Raw genomic sequence first — 25,175 nt, 5'->3', positions numbered from 1 at the left:
ATTAAAAATCTTCGATATCATTCACATTTATTCTAACTCTTACTGCAAAATATTTCCTTGTTAGCTGAATACTATGAATAAAAATCAACAGGCTAAAGAACACTTACACAAGGATGTGTGTGCAGCAGAGAAAAAATAAATGAAAAAACATAAACATTAAACATAAATTATAAAAAATTGACAGGCTTTATTTCTTCTTATGTAGCTATTTTAATTGGATAAGAAATTAAATACACTGCTGGATGATAACCATTAATTTTAATTTATAATATGTTTCTGTATTTTCCTAATAACAATTTTAGGATTGGTTTATACAAACACATAATAAGGCAGAATGGTTTCTATGCTGTATTACATGTTATATCAATTAGCACTGGATTATTCATATATTATATTTAGTACCTCGAAATGACCTGAAATTACTTTTTTTTAGCTACAGCAATAGTGGGATGCCTTTGTCCATATTAAGCATTTCCTGCACGTCATAAGCTACTTGTACTAGGCCATTTGGACTTTCTGCACGAGAGTGCCCTCCGGCTTCAAGTATGAATGAAACATGCACTGCATGATAGTGTTTAGCGCTCCGTAATGTCCATATCGTCTCGTTTTGGATATGAATAAATCGTTCGGTCATAGTAGACTATCTAGTTTCTTAGCCCATGTGCTCACACACTGTAAAACCTGGTAAGTTAAGAATACTCAAAACATTTGTGGAAACTTATTGTCTTAAAATAATTGAGTAAACAAACTCAATTTTTTTTTAAGGTTAATAAAGCTTACAATTTTTATGTTAAGTGGGGTGGGGCTGAGAGCCATGGGAGCAAAGGCAAGCCTCGGTTCCATGATCCCACCCCACTCACCACAATGATAATCATATATAACTTAACAGCATATTCATTCAGACCTATATAATTCAGTGCTAGTTAGCAACAGCACGCCGGTACACACTACAGTTATCAAAAAGACCCACAATACTTGCATATAAATATATTTAAACATGACGCAGTATGTAAAGCCTTTAAGTTTTGCTTTCCATCCTCAACCTAACCACAGGCTCTACTCTTCACCACAACGGTAAAACTACAAAACCAACATAACAGAAACATATGTAAATCCTAACATAACACAACATTTAAGTACTAACTTATGTCTCTCTATGTAAATCTTGTGTAAAAACACACAAAATAACTGACAAAATTACGATTTAATATCAGAGCATAGCTCACAATCACTAAAATATTGAAACGCTAATGATGCTGTTTCAAAGCGACAACGCTGGTGATTGACAGTCAAAGCAAAGCGCGGTCAGAACGCACCGCCCCCGGCTGAACTGGAGATTTTGAGTCAGGCCTGTCTGTTATTGGCTCAAGCGCAGGACTCCACCCCAGAAGTTTGAAAAGTGCCCATCAAACGCCAGCTCGCTCTTCTCCATCTGCGCCTTCTTTGTCAGTTTTTTTTTTTTTTTGTACTTTTGGTGAGAAATAAATGCAAGTTAAATACTTGTAGTCAAGCCTACGTCATCAAACTACGCTACCTGGTCTTTGTTTATTTTGAATACGCGCCCTCTAGCGGCGAAACATTACATATTGTGCCTTTAATTAATTTAAATGTAAGTACAAAGTAGTTAAAGCCACCTAATATTCATCAGTGCAGATCAGTGATGATGATGGGAGAAGATCCTTCACTGTGCTGATGACTGGACTGAGACTGACTGATTCTGGCTGGTACTGGTGCTCTGCTGGAGATGCACTGAGTCCTGTTCATCTCACTGTAATAGAAGCAGGTAAAACGTATTTAAAACTGTTTTCAAATACTGAATAATAAATCCATAATCAATACTATAAAAGTTCTGCTGATAGAAAAAATCTCTTTTTATTTTTACAGAAAGTGTGAACACAGACACCGGCACTGAGAAGGACAAGTTAATATTCACAAATTCCCATTATTGTGATTTATTCTTTAGCAACATCTAAACTTCAGTTGTCTTTAATGTTCCATATTATATTGTGCTAGTCTTTGTGCAAAAGGACAAAAATATATGAATCTAAATTTAAAAAAGGCATGCACATCCCACAAACCCAAAAAGGGCTCAAGTGCAGGACAAAAACAGGGCAATTACAAGCAAAGAATTGTCTGCACACTGATGTAACTTCTCCAAAAAACTGTTTTCATAAAATATATGAAAACAAATATTTTCCGGAATGGAAGGTGTACAAAATATAGATAATGTGACACAGCAACATGTTCAGTTCTAATATTTGCCTTTTGATTGTGTGTTATTGTATTTTATTTTTCAGATGGAGTTTCTGTCTGTCATAGAACTTTTCTCCACATCAAACTGAAAGATCAGATGATTAGAAAATCGTTGATAAAAAGATTTCTGTTCTGCTCTTCTGTGTGTATATGTGTGCATGCATTAGATGTCTACATTTTCTAAAAGCTTAGTTAAATGTATATGTATATGTTATCCAAACAACGTACAAATGAGCAATATACCAAGTTTTTTTTTCTTCTTGGGTTCGATCTTGATTCAAAGTCAATTCATGTGTATACTGTAAAAATAAAGGAGATAAAAATCTTTCGTTGAATCCAGTTGAATGTGTTTTTTAAGCACCATTTTAAACTTTTTTTTTAATTCAGTATTTGCTGTTCATTGTGTGTAATTATGCGAGTTTTATTAAAAAAGGATGTAGGCCTAATTTATTAACTTTTTAAGTTACTCATTTAAAAATCTAGTGTTTAATCATGTCTAAATATTTATTCAAATTAAGAACTTAAAATTAAAATTAAGCAAGTATGACCTGCAATATTCTAGATATAATTAGTAAAGACCCATACAGGTAGCCAACCTAATGAGTAAACCAAGGCATTACAAATGAAAAATATTATTATTATTTTTTCTGACCTCAAAATGGCTCTAATTTGCCTCTTTGCATTGGAATTTAAAACCATTTTCTCTATTTTAACCTTAAATGCTACACTAATTGTAATAGAAGTAATAGACATATTAGAAAAAAATATTTTAAGTCATTAATGGACCATAATTATTGCACAAATAGTATTTAGTACCAAAAGAGCTTTTCAAAATGTTAAATAAATATTATTCAACTAAAATATACAACACTTATCTAATTGAAAAAAACATTAAGCTGTATTGTTACATTATAAGTAAGCAATACATGAGGGTTAAGAAAAACATATTAATGTTGCCTCTCCATCACTCTCCAGAATAAAATGATACTGTAAATGTCATCGACGTAATAATCAATGCAAAATATGCTGTAATGTTTACTAAAAATTGCTGCAAATAACACCTGTATAATGAAGCTGTCATCTATCCTACTTCTATCCTACATTCAAATGTGTTGTTAACGCCGGTTTGTTTGGAGAGCCGGTGAGATCAAAGCTCGTTTGGCTTGTGGAGCTCATTTTTCCATGGCTCTGGCTTTAACGGAAGTGCTACAATTTATGATTTACGCCACATTAAGTGCACCAAAATGGTATTTATTGTTAGAATTTAGTATTAAAACATAGAAATTTTGTAAGCTTAGACTTTGTTTCATATGCAAGCAGGGTTGTCACTTCGGTGTGAGATTTACAGCAGCGTGAGAGCGTAAGACCGAGCCTGAAGACGTATGTCTGATGCTGAGAGTTGGCAACCCTGATATGAAGTGACAGCAGCATAATATACAGTACTTATACTACTCTCTGTGCTGATAATATGACCCAAACAATAAAATAAAAACAGAAAATCACTCAATGCTCTTGAATGAGTAATCTCTGTAGCTCTAATAAGAAGACATTTTTACTTTTCTGCTGCTTTTAAATGCTCTATCATGAAGATGAAGATAAAGATGGCGGATTGCATGGCGCTTGGGGGCAGCTTACTCAGGGTCGTGGGCGGGGCTTGTAAAATGTGATGTCTTTTTCTCATCAGTGCTGTTTATAATACAGATGATGTTTAGTATTTTATCTCCTCCATTTGCACTTTAAAATAGCATTCTGACTTCAGATGTGTCTGATCAGTTATGATCCACTCAGTGTCTCTTTTATTTGTGTATCTCTGGAAGTTTTTTGCACTTGTAAGTGACAGTTATTCTCAACAGTGCAGAAAATGTGTGAAAGACGTGTGAAAGTTTGCAGAAACATATCAGCACTGTGAATACACCATTATTTTACTTCTTCTTCTTCTGTTTTTTTTTTTTTTTTTTTTTTTTTTTTTTTTTTTTAACCAGAGGCTGTTTTGTTGTGCTTTTGATCAGCATAATGAAGAGCCACTGACTTCTGTACAGAAACCTGCTTTAAATACATTCATATTCTAAGACTGATAATATTTGCTTACGTTGATCACACAACAGACTAAAATAACCAGTTTCTGCAGTGTCTCACTCCAGTAGTACTATAATTGTGTAGAAAGAGAGTGAGATTAGAGAAGGGAACCCTTTCTTAATTCTCGTTCATAATGTGAATAAATAATTTTAGATCTCTGAAAGAGACACATTTGTAACTTGTATGCAACTTTTATTATCAAGCAGGGAGGCTGTTTTGTCAAAAACAACCACAGAGAATGTGAAAGTCGTGACATTTGCCAAGTATGGTAACCCATACTCAGAATTGGTGCTCTGCATTTAACCATCCAAGTGCACACACACAGCAGTGAGAAGTGAACACACACCGTGAACACACACCCAGAGCTGTAGGCAGTTATATATCCAGCACCCAGGGAGCAATTGGGTGTTCAGTGCCTTGCTCAAGGGCACTTCAGCCATGGGTATTGAGGGTGGAAGACGCTGTTTATTCACTCCCTCCCACCTACAACTCCTACCAGCACCGAGACTCAAACCTGCGACCTTCGGGTTACAAGTCCAACTCTCTAACCATTAGGCCACAGCTGCCCAAGTGAATGGATGAAGTAAGAAACACTATAGAAACCTATGACTTTAGATCATTGTCACATGTCTCCTTGAGCAACAAGCTGTTTCTATAAGAAAACATAGACTGAGATGATAAAGATGCCTGAAGAAACATTACAACTCTTAAACAAAAGGACTGTCAGTTTTAAGTTGTTCATTATGTTTTTCTTTTAGCTCATAACACGCAAGTGTTCTGTGTTTGTTTATAATTCATTTCACTCATATGGGTGGCTGACATATCCTGCTGTATGACAAGCATTTTGCTAATTAAGCTTGGAGCTTAGGCCCCATCCACACATGAGACGATTTTAGCTGTATACGCAAAAATGTTGTATGTATTGGCGTTTCGTCCAGATGGATCCGGCGTTTTGGGAGAGTGAAACTGCTATTTTTTGAAACCGGGTCTCAAGAGTGGATAAATCTAAAAAACAACACCCTTGCGTCTTCTAGACACATGACGGAGTTATGGAAATGTTCTCAATTACAAAGATTTCTGTTTAAAACATGGATTTGTATGTCATCCTAAAGAGTTTTACAATGTTGTAAATGCCATACCAAAAAACATGGTATTGTTAGTAAAAGGGATTCTTTCACATTACTCTGTGACATTCTCTCTCCCATCTCCTTGTCTGGGTGAATTGTTTATTAGAGATCATAAATGTAACAACAAATATATTAGAAGTGTCTTGATTGATAAAATTCATCCAAATAGAATTAAATGATATTATGTTTTCAGAGAATTTAACCCTAAAGAGGTGAAGGAAATGAGAATTAATTATCTTATCTTTCCGAGTCTCCCTAAAGTGAAAGAACTTCATTTTAAAAATATAAATGATATATACCCATCTAAAGAACTTCTCAAATCAAAATTTGATATTGGAGAAAACTCTTGTCAATATTGAAACCACTGAACATATATTTCTTTTATTGTAATTACTTAAAGTTGTTTTGGACTCAGTAAAGATGCGCAGTAAAATGTCATGTATAATTACATGGGAAAATCCCCTTGAATACAAACAAATGAAGTTTGGTGTGCTTAAGAAAGATTGTTTACAACATTACTTGGTTAACAACCTTTTTGAAGTTGCTAAATACTTCATTCATAAATGCAGATTTCTGAAAACCCCTCCATCCTTTCCTCACTTTTCTAATGAACTTAATTTTTTTGCTGCTTCTCTTGATGCTCTTTCAAACGAAAAAGCTACTACAGTTGCCAGCTTCTTCAGTTAACTAAGTGCCCTATAACTCCTTGCTACCCCTTGTAAGAAATTACTTATCTAATTGCTTTTTATTTATTTTTATTTTTTTTATTATTATTATTATTATTTATTTTTATTTTATTCCTTATTGCAATTCGTGATTGTATATTTAATATATAACATCACTATTACATATGGTAATTGCAACTATGTCTGCCTCGGAGAATTGCTAATATTGTTTGTTCAGTGCCTATTTTGTATGTACATTTGTTTATTTGCTATTTAAAAAAAAAGTTTTGTAGAAAACATATGGAAACACCCAAGGCGGTTTAATATGTTGTGTGTTTTAATAGACAGGTGACTACCGCACAGAGTAGCATTATAACAGAACTTTCAAATGTATCTAGTATGATAAAACAGCGGGGCTTTTATTTCACATACGCACGACCGGAAGTAGCGGAAGCAGTCGACTGTTGCATAATAAAAGCTCCGCTGCTTTCAGGCCGTGTGTCGCGCTCGTTCAGGGGCCTCGTTTCGCTTCGACGGGTTTCAGGGTCACCCTGCTTCATTCTACTACGTTAATAAATCATTCGCTTATCCATGAACATGATTTCTGCGCGAGTCCCGTCGGATTGCATCGGCTGTGAGGATGAAGACCACAACTCCCATGATTCCACACTGAGTCAAGGCTACGTCATCAAACTACGCTACCTGGTCTTTGTTTATTTTGAATACGCGCCCTCTAGCGGCCAAACATTACATATTGTGCCTTTAATTAATTTAAATGTAAGTACAAAGTAGTTAAGGCCACCTAATATAAAGTGGGACCAAAAATTGTTTTAGTTGGAAACACTTCCAAGTAAGATTCAGGTCATTACATATAATAATGCTTTATGGTAAGAATGACAATTTTTTTTTTTTTTACTTTTTAATGTGTTTATGCTAATGAATAAATATACAACTGTTCATTATTAATTCATGTATGTTTGTAATATATTAATGTTAATTCTACAACTTGTGTATTAATATATGCAGAAATTGACAGTAATCTAGATATAAATAGCAGTATTTATCATTCTTAGTTCATGATACCAGAAGCGTTAATTAATGTTACAAATTAAAACGGATACTCTTGATAATTCATCCTGAACACCCTTCAAACAATGGAAGATATATATATATATATATATGTGACGTCTAGACAGACACCTGTTAGTCAGTTGGTTCAAGACATCTAAGAGTATTTTCTCTTTAGTAAGATAATAGGGCTTTTGTACGGAGGAACTACAGTGACGTAAATGTACATTGATTGGCCAAACACACGCCATATGAAACACTGCCACCTACCATTTTTAAAAAGCTGTGTAAAACAGTTTACATATTAATGTAGTTCTTGATGGACCGCCCTTGTGTCTAGTTCCTATAACTGAGTTATAAATACCCAGTGCAGAAGCCCCTGATATGACACAAGACAGAGGTTGAACAGTTATACTGCTGTATCGCAGGGAAAACCTCTTACAGGAAACATCAGCAAAGAGAAAAGAAATGGCCTCCTACACGAAGACAAACATATTCTACATTTCAGTCGTATTTTGGCTCAGTTTAGGTGAGAGTATAATATTGTGCTGTGTTTGTTTGAAATGGATCCTGTTCATCATTTTTGAAATGACACATTCTGTGCTGTTCATGGTCTTTTAATGTGTTTTATGTAAAGACAGAACTAATTAAGAACAGATTTAATATTAATCATGAACATAACAATGGTTTGTGTGTTGTTTGTTTAGGTGTTGAAAGCTACAGCAGTCAGTCAAACAAAGTATTAACTGTTCAGACTGGAGGATCTGTCACCATCCCATGTTATTATGACAAGAAATACACACAGCAGAAGAAATACAAAAAAAAAAAAAAAAATAAATCTAATACATACACAAACACCTCAGAGGAGAATCTGTCAGTAATTGATCATCCTGATCAGAGTCTCTTTACTGTGACTATGAGAAACCTGCAGGACAAACACAGTGGATTTTATTACTGTGTTGTGGAGACTGGAGAACAACCACTGATAAAAACAATATATGAGACTTATCTCAAGATTCAATCTGGTAAGACATTTTGCAATTGTTTTAATCAAATTCTAATGTCAAATTCTCTGACCTTACAAATATGTATTTTATAATCACAAATAAATGACGTGTGTGTGTGTGTGTGTGTTCAGCTCCTGATGTGTCTGTGGTGAGCAGCAGTGTATCTGGACATGAAGGTGGTGATATCAGTGTTCAGTGTGTCTACAGTTCTGATTATCAGAATAAACTCAAACGGTGGTGCAGATATAAAGATAAGAGCTGTCACACAGTGGAGAGGACTGACACATCCCAGAATTCATCAGTGCAGATCAGTGATGATGGGAGAAGATCCTTCACTGTGCGGATGACTGGACTGAGACTGACTGATTCTGGCTGGTACTACTGCTCTGCTGGAGAGGCACTGAATCCTGTTCATCTCACTGTAATAGAAGAAGGTAAAACGTATTTAAAACTGTTTTCAAATACTGAATAATAAATCCATAATCAATATTATAAAGGTTCTGCTGATAGAAAAAATCTATTTTTATATTTATTGTGAGCAAAGACATCAGCGCAGAGAAGGACAAGTTAGTATTCACAAATTGCCATTATTGTGATTTATTCTTTAGCAACATCTAAACTTCAGTTGTCTTTAATGTTCCATAATATATTATGCTAGTCTTTGTGCAAAATGACAAAATATAAGATTGCAAATTTCAAAAAGGCATGCACATCCCACAAACCCAAAAAGGGCTCAAGTGCAGGACAAAAACAGGGCAATTACAAGCAAAGAAAGAAAATCAATTGTCTGCACACTGATGTAACTTCTCCAAAAAAATGTTTTCATAAAATATATGAAAACAAATATTTTCCAGAATGGAAGGTGTACAAAATATAGATAATGGGACACAGCAACATGTTCAGTTCTAATATTTGCCATTTGATTGTGTGTTATTGTATTTTATTTTTCAGATGGAGTTTTCTGTCTGTCCAAGAACTTTTCTCCACATAAAAACTGAAAGATCTGATGATTAGAAAATCGTTGATAAAAAGATGTATGTTCTGCTTTTCTGTGTGTTTATGTGTGCATGCATTAGATGTCTACATTTTCTAAATGCTTAGTTAAATGTATTTAAATATATTTTTGCTTTTATCCAAACAACTTACAACTGAGCAATATACCAAATAAAATTACATAATTTTAGAAAACAATGTTCATTTTGCATTTTAAAGTTTTTTTTATTATTACTGTTATTAAGCCCTCATATTTTATATCAGTAGTTTTTCGATCACCCTGACCTCAGATAAATATACACTTTTTACTAAATAGTGGAGTAAGAATTAAGATAACATACTTTTGAATATTTGGATGTAAAAGTTGAATTTGACCAAAGGGAAAATACACTGATGAAGTACAGTTTACACGCATAAGTTACAAAAACACAGTCGATTATATCTGTGAAGTTAAACTGCTGGGTTTATGCATATTTATATTAGATATGTATATGAAGTGACAGCAGCGTAATATACAGTACCTATACCACTGTCTATGCTGAAAATATGACCCAAACAATAAAATAAAATAGAAAATTGCTCGGTGCTGTTGAATGAATAATTTCTGTAGCTCTAATAAGAAGACATTTCTTACTTTTTTGCTGCTTTTAAATGCTCTAGCATGAAGATAAAGATGGAGGACTGCGTGCAGCTCACTCAGGGTCGTGGGCGGTGCTTGTGAAATGTGATGTCTAGTTACTGACTCCAGCTAAACTGAGACTGGCATCATCGGTTAGCGGTTGGACAGATATGCAAACTGGAAGGGGTCCAGTAAGAGGAGGAGGGCAGACTTGATGTGGTGCATGACTAGCCGTTCAAAGCACTTCATGAGGATAGGGATAAGTGCAACTGGATGGTAGTCATTGAAGCAGGATGGAGATGGCTTCTTCGGGACTAGAATGATGGTGGTAGCTTTGAAGCTTGTGGGAACAACTGCCTGACTAAGCGAGATGTTGAAAATGTCTGTGAAGACATCAGTGAGTTCCACTGCACAGTCTCTCAGTACACGCCCAGGGATGTTGTCAGGACCCGGAGCTTTGTGTGCATAAATCCTGCTGAGGGATCTCCCCCCCTGTCCGGGGACATCACCTGGTCACCGGGAGGAGGTGGAGTCTTCTGTGCAGTGGTTCTGTTTTGTGGCTCAAAGCGAGCGAAGAAGGAGTTCAGCTCATACAGCAGGGAGATGGTGCTGTCAGAGGTCCACGGTGGGGGCTTGTAATACTCAATATCCCCTACCACATGCCACAAGCTCAAACTCCAATCTCCTCTCTGTAAACAAAAAACAAAATTCCATAATCTTATTACGAAGAGTAAAATTTGTTGAGCAGTATGGCAAAATATTCTGTCGGCAGATAGAACAGCCGGAACTTAATAATCATAATCCGAGGAGTAAGATTTGTGGAAGACTTGAGAAGGGAGGACCGAAATGCTCGGGCTGCGCTGTGGCCTCAAAGAAGGGAAAAAAGCTTTCTTCAGAGGTCCACAACATGGTTACATCGAAGGGAGACAAATTAATGTTACCTAGTCGATTTCTCGCTGTATTATCACTCGAGTGTATCTGTCATGAGATATGTTACGTTTGAGAGAGACCGGGCAGTGCTTCTAGAAACATTCAAACAATGAAATATCTTGTAGTTTTTTGAGTTGATCTTGTATGTTCTCTATTAAAATACAGTTTTCGATGACTTCACTTAATGTCAGGGGAATACAAAATTTAGTTAAAAGAAAAGCTATGTTCCTATTCTATAAAAACCGGGGCTCACAGTTTATCTTTCTTTAAGAGACATTTTGGGGAAATCAATGGGGAGAAAACATTTTTATTTAGTCATGGAACCACTCGTTCAGCCGGATATTGTTTAAGAAATCTCCTGGAAAAATAATTACAACTGTTGATTTGAATGGGCATTGGGTGGCATTTGTGTTAAATATTGAAGAGATCTTTTTTTATTTTGATTAATATATACGAGTATAACAGTATGTCACATAATCAGCGCTTGTTCTCTGAGCTTTTAGATATTATTGTAGAGTTAAGAACTTTATATCCAACTGATAATATTATTTTGGGTGATGATTTTAATATTGTACCAGAGGAGGTTATTGATGGATACCCATCCAGATATACTACTCAACAACCTAATGCATTGAGTTCTCAGTTATGTGTAAAATTAAGTCTGTTAGATGTATGGAGACATTTGAATCCCTCTTGCAAACAGTATACATGGCCGCTCCACTTACGGACCCTTGCAGTATTGACATCTCATTTAAACCAATAGCAGAGATTTCAAGGAATAAAGAATATTGGAAATTTAATGCAGATTTACTGTTTAATGAAGGTTTTTGTAATAAAATAAAAGAGTTAATTCAGAAAATTACAAAAGATGCACCACTTTCCTCTCATGTAAATAGATGGGAATATCTTAAATTTAAAATCAGAGAACTTTCAATTAATTACAGTAAAATGTTAGCAAAGGTTAAAAGGCAAGATGAATGTACTCTTATTCATCAACTAAATAAATATTGTAGTAAAGAGGTTTTATCTGAAGAGGAAAAAAAATCATATTTTAATACTACAAACATTGGATGATATATTGGATAAAATTGGATAATATAAATATTAGAAAAGCAGAAGGAGCGTATATTAGGTCAAGAGCTATGTGGATTGAAGAGGGAGAGAAGAGTACTACATACTTCTACAGACTTGAAAAAAGAAGGCAAGCCAAAAATGCAATATTGTCATTAATAACTGACAAGACAGAAATTTCTGACCCTAGATTAATAAGTAATGAAATATTTAAGTTTTATAAGGATCTGTATTCGTCCAATTTTTCTCAAGTAGATTGTAATTTGTTTTTTGAAAGAATACAACAGTTTATTCCTCATATTGATAGTGAATTTAAAAATCTTTGTGATGAAGATTTGCAAATAGAGGAAATAGATTTAGCTGTGAAAAACTTCAAATAAAATAAATCACCCGGTCCTGATGGGATAACTTTTATAGATTTTTTTTGGAATGATTTAAAATAATTATTATTTAAAGCTATACTACAATCTATCGAAGAAGGCACATTAAGCTCTACACAGAGACATGGGCTGATTACGTTACTACCTAAACCCGATAAAGACTCTAGATATATAGATAATCTGCATCCGATAATCTTGTTAAATACTGATTATAAAATTTTTTCACACATTTTTGCCAAGAGACTTAAAAAGGCATAAATAAGGTAATTAATGAATCTCAGTCAGGTTTTTTGGCAGGTCGTTCCATTCATGATAATATAAGATTGATTATAGATTTGTTGGATTATAGTGAGTGAACAGAAGATAATGGATTTATTTTATTTTTGGACTTCAAAAAAGCTTTTGATATGTTAGAGCACCCTTTTTTATTTAATGCTCTTCAGTATTTTCGTTTCAGAGACAAGTTTGTAAATATAAGGATGATCTACAGGGAAATAAATAGTTCAATATCTGAAAAAACTGCTGACTACTCTTGTCTAACTCAGGTTCGGATTCATTGAACGGCTACAGGGTGTCCGGTCAGAACATTAGGTCTCACACCAGTAATGTACTTCAGGGTGATTTATTGTGCAAAGTGGGAATAGAGACTTGCAAAGGGTGGGTGTACTGCTTGAAACTTGATCTGAGGTCATGTGGCAGTTTTTTTGGGGAAGTCGTGGCCTAATGGTTAGAGAGTCGGACTCCCAATCGAAGGGTTGTGAGTTCGAGTCTCGGGCCGGCAGGAATTGTGGGTGGGGGGAGTGCATGTACAGTTCTCTTTCATGACTAATACCATGATTAGGTGCCCTCAAGGCATCGAACCCCCCAACTGCTCCCCGGGCGCCGCTCTAAAAAGGCTGCCCACTACTCCGGGTGTGTGTTCACAGTGTGTGTGTGTTCACTGCTCTGTGTGTGTGCACTTCGGATGGGTTAAATGCAGAGCACGAATTCTGAGTATGGGTCACCATACTGGCTGAAGAATGTCACGTCACTTTCACTTTCACACTCCATTTACTCAAGAGTCGAAACACATGTGATCCATATTCCAGCTCTACAGTACCTTTGTGGCCAAGCTGCTGCAACATACTGACAAGCGAGCGCACCTGTAGTCTGAACATCCTGAAGGCCTTTACATCTCCACTGCGTATCTTAGCTCCATCCATCAGCTCAGCGATTCGTTGCAGGGCTAATTGGTGGGGTTGACCATACATCTTATCCAGAGCTTTCATGGTGTTGGTGAAGGGAAATCTGGAATTGCTGTAAGAGTCTGCCACAAGGAAGGCCTCCTCCAGTTTCAGATGGTCTGCGAGGATTTGAAATTTTAAACGTTCTGTGGCATCGTCAGGCAGGATGTTCTCTAAAGCAATTCTCAGTCTTGAAAACTCCCTAGGGTCAGAAGACGTTAGGCAGGGGATGGTAGGGGCTGGACCTCTGTAGATTTTCTCTTGAGTAGATGAGGGTAAGAAATGATCTGAGCTGTATTCTGCATGGGCTGGCCTCCTCCTTTCCTGTGATGAGACCACAGACTCAGGCAGGGGGGTGGCTGGGAATATGGGGAAGTGTTGGGATACCTGAACTGAGCTGAGTCCCTATAATGTGCTGTAAAGGAGGGTCTCTCATGAGGGGAGGAAGAAATGTTCATGTTTCTCAGATCTTCAGTCAGCTCTGAGCTTTCCTCTGGCACAGCTGGGTGTGTGGCAGTCTCTTAGTGGCAGATGGTGGCAACCTGGAGCGTGGAGCTGGTATTGGGCGGTATGGCTGTGGAGTCTGAAAGTTAACTGCTGGAGAGTGAGAGTGTGGTGATGGCATTTGTGGAGTGACCGACTCGGGTGGAGATCTCTGCTTGATTTCAAGCTTTGAAGCTCATGCCAATCTTGAAAAAAATGTCTCAATCTTTCTGGTTGAGACATGTCTGTAGCAATCCACACATCCGGCTCGAAGGACCATGAAAAAACTGCTGACTACTCTTGTCTAACTCAGGTTCGGATTCATTGAACGGCTACAGGGTGTCCGGTCAGAACATTAGGTCTCACACACATCTTTGCACAATAAATCACCCTGAAGTACATTCCTGTTGTGAGACCTAATGTTCTGACCGGACACCCTGTAGCCGTTCAATGAATCCGAACCTGCAGTTTTTTCAATATCTCTTCCGTTTGGTACATCTAAAAGGTTTATGATTGGCCGTGGTGTAAGACAGGGGTGTCCCCTCTCCCCTCTTTTGGTTATTATTGCAATAGATCTGTTGGCTCATTTAATTAATCATGATTGAAGTGTTAACAAGTTGAAGGTATTTAACATGACTGTTGGTATTAGTTAGTTAGCAGATGATACCACTCTTTTTTTACAGGATGCAATCAAATTTCTCTTTCTATATCTTTAGATGATTTAAAAAACTAAACCAACAATTCACCAATTATAAATACCAAAAATTCAGCTTATGCCCATTCAAAATTGTGATCACACATCTATCTTTAATATTCCTGTTAAAAAATTCCACTAAGTATTTAGGTATTATGATTACGAGAAATTCAGAGGAATGCATGGAACGTACTTTCTTAGAAAAATTAAAAAAGGTCAAAACCATTCTAAACAATTGGTTACGAAGAGACCTTTCTATTTTTGGTAGAGTATTGTTGTCTAAAGCTGAGATTCTGTCAAGGGTCATCTATCCAACAATTGCTTTAGCCCCTTCTTCATATGTTTCCAAATTAATTAATCGTTCCTTGTATAATTATATTTGGAAGAATGAGACTCATTTTATTAAGAAAAATGATATAGTTAAATCCTATATGACCTGGTGGTTTAAACATAATTGATTTTGAACAGATGAATGGCATGTTGAAGTTAAAATGCTTGCAAGCTTTTGTATTCAATTCAGAGAGTTTTTGGTTTAAAATTCCAGCATCATTATTTAAGAAATTTGGTGGCATTGAATTCTTACTTAAATGTGACTTCGATATCTCCAAACTTCCGCTGAAATTGTCTGCTTTTCATCAACAAGTTTTACAATATTGGAAATTAGCACACACTCATAACTTTACACCACACCATTATTGGAAATGGAATAATAAATATATTCTACACAGAAATAAATCACTGTTTTATGAGGATTGGTTTTGTAGAAATATTTGGTCTTGAAAGGATCTTTGGTGATGCTGGAGAGGTGTTGGATTACAATGCTTTTACTCTTAAACATGGATTTGCATGCCATCCAAAACAGTTTTTCACAGTAACTTCAGCCATCCCCTCTGGACTTAAAACTATTATAAAAGGTTATTATTATATAGTCAATTTCACCAATACAAATGTCAATATAACACAAACCAATAAAAATTTAAAATTAAAAAAATGTACAAAGGTTTATATTAGACAAATCTTTAACAATGTTATGTTTCCTTACAGGTCTTTAAGAAATAATTTGAATCTTTTCTTTGACAAAAAAAAAAAAAAAATGCTTAAACATTAACACCAAAATTAAAGAAACTCACTTTAAAATTGCATATAATATTTACACATCTGGAGAGTTTCTAAGGGTTAGATTTAATTTTGAAATTATATTATGTAAATTTTGTAACTCATCTCCAGATAATACAGAGCATATATATATATATATATATTTTGCTTTTAAATATTCTGATGTCTTCTGGGCCAAAGTGCAATTATGGTAAAAGTTTTGTTGATTAATGTCTTACTTTTGTTAGCGAAGAATTATATTCACAAATGTAGATTTTTTTAAATCACCCCCCATGTTTATAGTATTTAAGAATTATTTAAGACAATACTCAAAAACTTTATCGAAAATAAAAAAGCTTCTTCTTCTTCTGAAGTTTATAAAAACCTAAGCCCCTCTTAAAATTGATATTCTTGAATGTTAATTGCATGCCAATTTGTTCGGTAAACTTGCATTTTTATGTTATACTTAAAAAAAAAAAGTTTTGTAGAAAACACATGGAAACACCAAAGACGGTTTAATATGTTGTGCGTTTTAACAGTCAGGTGACTACCGCACATAGTAGTATTATATTATATATATATATATATATATATTTTTTTTTTTATCAATATGTGACATCTAGACAGACACCTGTTAGTCAGTTGGTTCAAGATATCTAAGAGTATTTTCTCTTTAGTAAGATAATAGGGGCTTTTGTACGGAGGAACTACAGTGTTGTAAATGTACACTGATTGGCCAAACACACGCCATATGAAATACTGCCACCTACCATTTCTTGAAAAAGCTGTGTAAAACAGTTTACGTATTAATGTAGTTCTTGATGGACCGCCCTTGTGTCTAGTTCCTATAACTGAGTTATAAATACCCAGTGCAGAAGCCCCTGATATGACACAAGACAGAGGTTGAACAGTTATACTGCTGTATCGCAGGGTAAACCTCAAACAGGAAACATCAGCAAAGAGAAAAGAAATGGCCTCCTACACGAAGACAAACATATTCTACATTTCAGTCGGATTTTGGCTCAGTTTAGGTGAGAGTATAATATTGTGCTGTGTTTGCTTGAAATGGATCCTGTTCATAATTTTTGAAATGACACATTCTGTGCTGTTCATGGTGTTTAAATGTGTTTTATGTAAAGACAGAACTAATTAAGAATGGATTTAATATTAATCATGAACATAACAATGGTTTGTGTGTTGTTTGTTTAGGTGTTGAAAGCTACGACGGTGGATCAAACCATACATTAACTGTTCAGACTGGAGGATCTGTCACCATCCCATGTTATTATGACAAGAAATACACACAGCAGAAGAAATACTGGTACTCAGAGATTGATAACACATACACATACACAAACACAACAGAGCAGAATCTGTCAGTAATTGATCATCCTGATCAGAGTCTCTTTACTGTGACTATGAGAAACCTGCAGAACAAACACACTGGAAATTATTATTGTGTTGTGGAGACTGGAGAACAACCACCGACAAAAACAATATATGAGCCTTATCTCAAGATTCAATCTGGTAAGACATTTTGCAATTGTTTTAATCAAATTCTAATATCAAATTCTCTGACCTTACAAATATGTATTTAATAATCACAAATAAATAACCTGTGTGTGTGTGTGTGTGTGTGTGTGTGTGTGTGTTCAGCTCCTGATGTGTCTGTGGTGAGCAGCAGTGTATCTGGACATGAAGGTGGTGATATCAGTGTTCAGTGTCTCTACAGTTCTGGATATAACAAAAAAATCAAACAATATATAAAAAACAAAGATCATACACATTACACAGTACTGACAACTTACAAAAACCAAAAATCACAAATCAATAACAATGATAGATAAAGATGGGGGAAGATCCTTCACTGTGCTGATGACTGGACTGAGACTGACTGATTCTGGCTGGTACTGGTGCTCTGCTGGAGAGGCAATGAATCCTGTTCATCTCACTGTAATAGAAGAAGGTAAAACTTATTTAAAACTGTTTTCAAATACTGAATAATCAATCCATAATCAATACTATAAAATTTCTGCTTTAAAAAAAATCTATTTTTATTTTGACAGAAAGTGTGAGCAAAGAAATAGGTGCTGAGGACAAGTTAGTATTCACAAATTCCCATTATTGTGATTTATTCTTTAGCAACATCTAAACTTCAGTTTTTGATTATGCCTATTGATTGTGTGCTAATGCATTTTATTTTTCAGATGGCGTTTCTGTCTGTCATAGAACTTTTCTCCACATCAAACTGAAAGATCAGATGATTAGAAAATCGTTGATAAAAAGATTTATGTTCTGCTCTTCTGTGTGTATATGTGTGCATGCATTAGATGTCAACATTTTCTAAATTGTCGTGAATAATAATTTAACCCTTTAAATTTGGAATTTCCCATCCACGATCGATTCTCACTCGGTAACTGTACTAATGAACCAGGTAAACTAGAAATTCACTTTGATGATCTTCTCGTAATAGGGATTCAGAGGGACTGGAGCAAAGAAGTCAAAAACGAAGGAGAAGAAACGTGGACAGAATTTCAACTGATGGAGCAGCAGGAAATTGTTTTTAGAATAAGGAGATTGATTCAACTTATGCGGAAACAGGAGGATTTGGATAAAAAATTATGAAAATGCTGTAAGAAATGACTGAGTTGGTGAACTTTAATTTGGAGTTACAATCTCTTGCAAATGATATTAGAGCTTTGAGATTGCAAACATCTGTCACAAACCTGAAAAGCCTTAAAAGGCAGTATGAGATACACATTCTGTTAGAGTTTGCTCAACAGTTAAGACTGCCACGTATGTTTACTTTTTGCTAACTGTATCATGATTGTGCAAGGAAGTGCATTTTGCAATAACGTTGCAGAATGGACCTTCTTTCTTAAAGTGTTGTTTTGTGATACGTTTTATCTTATTTTAAAATAAATGTTGCTATGCAGTTTAGGAACGGTTCTTAGCCTAGCCTTTAAGATGTTGTAATTGTTTAGATTAAAAATATAGATAGATTAACGGAAATTACAGGACTAACAAAAACAACAACATCAGACGATTTTCCGAAAGTAAATTCACATGATATTTCTCACTAGTGATGTAATAACAGCGCTGTTTAGAGACACTGCTGCAGAACACTGTTGAGAGACGCACAGAGGTAGCTATTCACACAAGCTCTCTCTCTCTCTCTCTCTCTCTCTCTCTCTCTCTCTGTGTGTCTGTCTCTCTCGCTCTCTTTCTAATAACTTCATTTATAACTGCATTAGAATGCTATCATCGGCTCAAGCCTCCATTACCAGCTTTAAAATTAAGTTTTGTAAAAAGCAAAAGAGGCGTTGGATGAGATGCGGATTTATTTACGTAAATATGTAAATAGGTAACTAACAAAGTGCAGTAAACAGAAAATCTATTTGTGCTACAAACCGGTATGCTTATAATTTTGACAGTAAATTTAAATATTATGATAAAATACCAGTTTGCAATAGAAGGCAGCATAACAGAATGTTTGAACTGGATCCAACTGACACAGGAAAATGCTGTTTTTATGTTAAAAATAAGGTGGACAGGGTTCAGTTTGCTGCAGGACTTCAAATGAACACAGTATGAATTTTGCATGTGAATCTTCTGATACATTTCACAGAATCAAACTAAAAGCTAAAAAGGACCTGTTTGTCTGTCTCTGATTCCTCTATATTTGAGACTTTATTTTTTGTTTCTCTCAAATTGAACTCTTTTCAGTCATTTATCCTGATGTCAGTTCCATCCGTCTCTGTGTAAGGATTGGGAGCAGTTCTGATGAAACTCCAATATTTAGAGAGTTTTCTTGTCTTTTATGGTCATTAGTTCCTGTTCTGTTTGGTTAATCAGATATCATGTGTGTACATGTGTTCACCGTGGATCTTCAAGATAAATTGGGTTGTGTAGCATCATGAAAATAATTAGCACAGACTTGAAATTATACAAAAAAAATTGATAGACTCGATGACGTCTGTGGTAGAAATTCTCCTGTGCACCTGACTTAAGATAACCTGGACATCTCTGGCAAAACCCAAAAGTATCTCTGGCAACACTTAAAATGTATATTTCCTTCACACCTTTAATACCCACAAAAGGTGCATAAATACCTGTGACAAACATGCATGCCAAAAGAATTGGGTCACACTTTATATTAGGTGGCCTTAACTACTATGTATTTGCATCAAAAAAAATAAAATAATTATAATAATAATAATAAGTACTATGTACTTATTGTGGTCATATTTTATTGTAAAACACTTTTGCTGCTATTAAGGTGGGACACGGGTAAAGTTAGGGACAGGTTTGGTGGTATGGGTAGGTTTAAGGGTGGGTAAAGGTGTAAGGTATGGGTCAACAGTGTAAATATGAATGTAATTATAGAAATTAATTACAGATGTAATTACATATAAATATTTTTAAAGATATAAGTACAATGTAAAAACATATATGTACACAAAAATCAAACTTTAAAAATTATAGGCACAATATGTGAGATTTTTTTATTAAAATATCCAAAAACCACTAGAGCAGTGTTATATTTGTTGCTTACTTGTGTACTTACATTATCCCAAATGTTTCAAAGAATGTTTAAATCCAGAGAAATAAGCAGTTTTAACTAGTCATCTTCAGCCATGCTTCTACACATTCTGCAGGAGTGGCAATACTGTTCAACAACCTACCAGGCAAAATTATAAAGGTAGAGACAGATTCAAATGGCCTTTGGGCTTCAGTTGTTATAAACGTTAATGACGTTTTGCTTATTTTATTCAATGTGTATGGCTACAACAGTGCTCCCCTAAATAACAAATTACTCACTGAAATTTCTGATTCTCTATTTGAGTTGAAACTTGTGTATCCAACTGATAATATTATTATAGAAGGAGATTTCAACATGGTTATGGATGAAGCGTTATATCGTTTTCCGCCCAAATTTAATACCTCTCACCCTAATCTTACCCTTTTTTGTTTTTGTTTGAATAATAATGTAGTGGATGCTTGGAGAGCTGTGAATCCAAATCTTAAACAATTTTCCTGGTTCAAAGATAATGGGACTTCCAAATCGAGAATTGATTATTGGTTAACCTCAACTAACCGACTTTATCAAAGATATTTTAATATCTGCAGCTCCTCTAACTGATCACTGTTGCATCTCTATATCATTCTACTCGGGCAAAAGAGAATCACATAACAAGGGTTATTGATTAATGATGTGGCATTGATTAAAACACAAAATAAAACTTTTGCTCACAAATTAAATCCATAATTAATGATGTGGCATTGCATAAGGACCTAATCTCATTCATAAGTAAATGGGAATATTTAAAACACAAGATTCAGGAATTTTCTATACAATTTAGTAAAAATTTAAGTAAGGCCAGAACACAATTGGAGTTAGAATTAACAAGAGAATTAAACTATTTATGTAATAAAAGTGAAATAGACAATGAAACTAAACTACAAATTTTATCCTTGCAATCCAAAACTGATGATTTACATACTCAAAAAGCTAAAGGATCATATGTAATATCTAGAGCAAGATGGATAGAGAAAGGGGAAAAAAGTAATAATTATTTTTGCAGACTTGAAAAAAGGCGACAGGAGAAAAATGCCATAAATTCTCTTTATGTGAACGGAGTTATAAGTACCTGCCCTAAAATGATATCCTCAGAGATTTTTCAATTTTATAGTTCTTTATATAGCTCATTCTTTTCTGTATCAGACTGTAATAATCTCTTTGATAACATACACACTAGCATACCGAAGTTAGACCAGGAATTTAAAAACTTGTGTGAGGCTGACATCAAGAGGAATCAGATAAAGCAATAGATAAATTATCTTCAGGAAAATCTCCAGGCCCTGATGGCCTTACTTCTGAATTTTATAAATTCTTTAGGGAAGATTTTAGAGAACTATTATTTCAAGCCTTTCTCGAATGTATCCAAAATAATTCACTATCTTCGACTATGAAACAAGGTCTAATTACTCCAATCAACAAAGACTATAAAATACTAACTAAAAATAGATAATCTTCGCCCCATCACTTCACTCAACTGTGATTATAAAATTCTAGCTCATATATTTTCCAATACGCTCAAGAAAAATATAAATCAAATAATTAGTGAATCACAGTCTGGTTTTATAAAAGGTAGATCAATACATAATAACATCAGATTGGATTTAGATATTTTAGATTATCGTGAATATATTGAGGATGATGGCTATATTCTCTTTTTAGATTTTAAAAAGGCAATTTGACACGATCAAACATAATTTCATATTTAACTCCCTCGAAATATTTGGTTTTGGCATGAAACAGTTATTATAATTATTTAAAGATTTACACAGCCGGATCCAAGAACAAACAGGATTGTGTGGGAGTTGGAATACATATCCCATAATTTAAAATAAATCTCTCCAAAAGACTATCTGATTGGTTATCTGTATATACAGCAGAAATAGTGGCAGCCATTATTGCACTACAGTGGGTTGAAGAGGTCAGACTCGTTAGTCGTCAGTAAAAGTATTCAGTCAATGACATCGGTAAGAGAAGATCTACTAATAGAACTTTTTCTCAGTTTATTTAGATTACATCGGGGTGGCATAGATGTACAGTTTTGCTGGGTGTCAGCACATGAGAGGGTTAAAGGGAACGAGAAAGCAGACAAACTGGCTTAAGAGGCGCTGCTAAAGGTAATAATAGTTACAATTCCACTAGGAAAAGGCGAAGGTAAAGCAGTGGTTAAGAAGAAAGGACTTGAAATATGGCAGAAATGGTGGGAGGAAGAGAAGACAGGAAAGGTAGGAGATATTATAAAATACAAAAAACTGTCAGTTTAAAGAATTACATGGAAAAGACCAGGAGAGAGGAAATTGTAATGACAAGATTGAGAGTGGATCACACAGGGCTGAATGGCACATTATTTTTAATGGGGAAAAGGAATAGTGAGAACTGTGAAAACTGAGGGGTTAAAGTAAATGTTAAACATGTAATATTGTACTGTACATCGAATGAGGTGGAAAGACGGGTGTTTAAAGATAAGGTTCAGGAGACAGGGCGGGAGTGGAATCTGGTAGGGATACTGGGATTAGAAGGAGAGGGAGAGGAAATAAGAATCACCAGGAAGGCACTATTTAAATTTTTAAAAGACTGGAATAGAATCTAAAATTGTAAAATGACATGATTATACATACTCCAGTACAGTATGCACCTTAACGTTGGTTGCAGTCCGCCATTAAATAAGAGAAGAAGAAGAAATATCGCCACCTATCGTTTTTAAAAAGCTGTGTAAAACAGTTTACGTATTTATGTAGTTCTTGATGGACCGCCCTTGTGTCTAGTTCCTATAACTGAGTTATAAATACGCAGTGCAGAAGCCCCTGATATGACACAAGACAGAGGTTGAACAGTTATACTGCTGTATCGCAGGGAAAACCTCATACAGGAAACATCAGCAAAGAGAAAAGAAATGGCCTCCTACACGAAAACAAACATATTCTACATTTCAGTCGGATTTTGGCTCAGTTTAGGTGAGAGTATAATATTGTGCTGTGTTTGTTTGAAATGGATCCTGTTCATCATTTTTGAAATGACACATTCTGTGCTGTTCATGGTGTTTTAATGTGTTTTATGTAAAGACAGAACTAATAAAGATAAGATTTAATATTAATCATGAACATAACAATGGTTTGTGTTGTTTGTTTAGGTGTTGAAAGCTACGATGATTGGTCAAGCCATACATTAACTGTTCAGACTGGAGGATCTGTCACCATCCCATGTTATTATGACAAGAAATACACACAGCAGAAGAAATACTGGTACTCACAGATTGAAAAAACATACAAAAACACCTCAGAGGAGAATCTGTCAATAATTGATCATCCTGATCAGAGTCTCTTTACTGTGACTATGAGAAACCTGCAGAACAAACACACTGGATATTATTATTGTGTTGTGGAGACTGGAGAACAACCATCGAAAAAAACAATATATGAGACTTATCTCAAGATTCAATCTGGTAAGACATTTTGCAATTGTTTTAATCAAATTCTAATGTCATGTTCTCTGACCTTACACTTGTGTTTTATAATCACAAATAAATGACGTGTGTGTGTGTGTGTGTGTGTGTGTGTGTGTGTGTGTGTGTGTGTGTGTGTGTGTTCAGCTCCTGATGTGTCTGTGGTGAACAGCAGTGTATCTGGACATGAAGGTGGTGATATCAGTGTTCAGTGTCTCTACAGTTCTGAATATCAGAATAAACTCAAACAGTGGTGCAGATATAAAGATCAGAGCTGTTACACAGTGGGGAGGAATGACACATCCCAGAATTCATCAGTGCAGATCAGTGATGATGATGGGAGAAGATCCTTCACTGTGCGGATGACTGGACTGAGACTGACTGATTCTGGCTGGTACTGGTGCTCTGCTGGAGATGCACTGAGTCCTGTTCATCTCACTGTAACAGAAGCAGGTAAAATTTAATATTGTTTTCAAATACCAAATAATCAATCCATAATCAATACTATAAAAGTTCTGCTGATTGAAAAAAAATCTATTTTTATTTTGACAGACATCGGCGCTGAGAAGTACAAGTTAGTATTCACAAATTCCCATTATTGTGATTTATTCTTTAGCAAAATCTAAACTTCAGTTGTCTTTAATGTTCCATAATATATTATGCTAGTCTTTGTGCAAAATGACAAAAATATATGAATGAAAATTTCAAAAAAGGCTTGCACATCCCAATAAAAAATAAAAAATAATAAAATATTTTCTGGAATGGACGGTGTACAAAATATAGATAATGGGACACAGCAACATGTTCAGTTCTAATATTTGCCTTTTGATTGTGTGTTATTGTATTTTATATTTCAGATGGCGTTTCTGTCTGTCATAGAACTTTTCTCCACATCAAACTGAAAGATCAGATGATTAGAAAATCGTTGATAAAAAGATTTATGTTCTGCTCTTCTGTGTGTATGTGTGTGCATTCATTAGATGTCTACATTTTCTAAAAGCTTAGTTAAATGTATATGTATATGTTATCCAAACAACGTACAAATGAGCAATATACCATGTTTTTTTTTTCCTTGGGTTTGATCTCGATTCAATATCAATTCATGTGTATACTGTAAAAATAAAGGAGATAAAAATCTTTCGTTGAATCCAGTTGAATGCGTTTTTTAAGCACCATTTAAATTTTTTTTTTTTTTAATTCAGTATTTGCTTGCATTCATTGTGTGTAATTATGCAAGTTTTATTAAAAAATGATGTAGGTCTAATTTATTAACTTTTTAAATTTCTCATTTAAAAATCTAGTGTTTAATCATGTCTAAATATTTATTCAAATTAAGAACTTAAAATTAAAATTAAAATTAAGCAAGTATGACCTGCAATATTCTAGATATAATTAGTAAAGACCCATACAGGTAGCCAACCTAATGAGTAAACCAAGGCATTACAAATGAAAATTATTATTATTTTTTTT

General features: G+C 34.8%; 2 protein-coding genes across 5 annotated transcripts in view; both read left to right on the top strand.

Moving 5' to 3' along the window:
• The first annotated feature begins 1,645 nt into the window (after positions 1-1,645).
• LOC109067894 (polymeric immunoglobulin receptor-like) lies at positions 1,646-24,852 on the top strand. 2 transcript variants are annotated; one of them, XM_042719034.1, is made up of 6 exons: positions 1,646-1,783; positions 7,897-8,214; positions 8,328-8,630; positions 17,751-17,784; positions 17,892-18,014; positions 24,686-24,852. In XM_042719034.1, exons 1-5 carry the CDS (start codon positions 1,693-1,695, stop codon positions 17,911-17,913), a joined length of 768 nt encoding a protein of 255 aa, XP_042574968.1. In that variant the 5' UTR covers positions 1,646-1,692; the 3' UTR covers positions 17,914-18,014; positions 24,686-24,852. The 2 variants fall into 2 exon arrangements, with proteins under 2 accessions (XP_042574968.1, XP_042574970.1); XM_042719036.1 differs by lacking the exons at positions 17,751-17,784; positions 17,892-18,014; positions 24,686-24,852 and adding an exon at positions 9,148-9,767.
• LOC109108991 (polymeric immunoglobulin receptor-like) overlaps positions 16,486-25,175 on the top strand; it is an 83,931-nt gene continuing 75,241 nt past the window's right edge. The window contains exons 1-3 of one of the 3 annotated variants that reach the window (XM_042719030.1): positions 16,486-16,715; positions 23,394-23,705; positions 23,853-24,158. In XM_042719030.1, the coding sequence (XP_042574964.1) occupies positions 16,655-16,715; positions 23,394-23,705; positions 23,853-24,158 (679 nt within the window). In that variant the 5' untranslated portion in view covers positions 16,486-16,654. Of the gene's footprint in view, positions 16,716-16,893; positions 17,212-22,230; positions 23,218-23,393; positions 23,706-23,852; positions 24,159-25,175 lie in introns of those variants that run through there. The other 2 variants (XM_042719028.1, XM_042719029.1) reach the window with 2 other exon arrangements.

Source organism: Cyprinus carpio, chromosome B2 (assembly GCF_018340385.1).
Source record: "Cyprinus carpio isolate SPL01 chromosome B2, ASM1834038v1, whole genome shotgun sequence".
Classification (NCBI taxonomy): Eukaryota; Metazoa; Chordata; class Actinopteri; order Cypriniformes; family Cyprinidae; genus Cyprinus; species Cyprinus carpio.
This window is presented reverse-complemented; position numbering and strand designations above follow the sequence as displayed.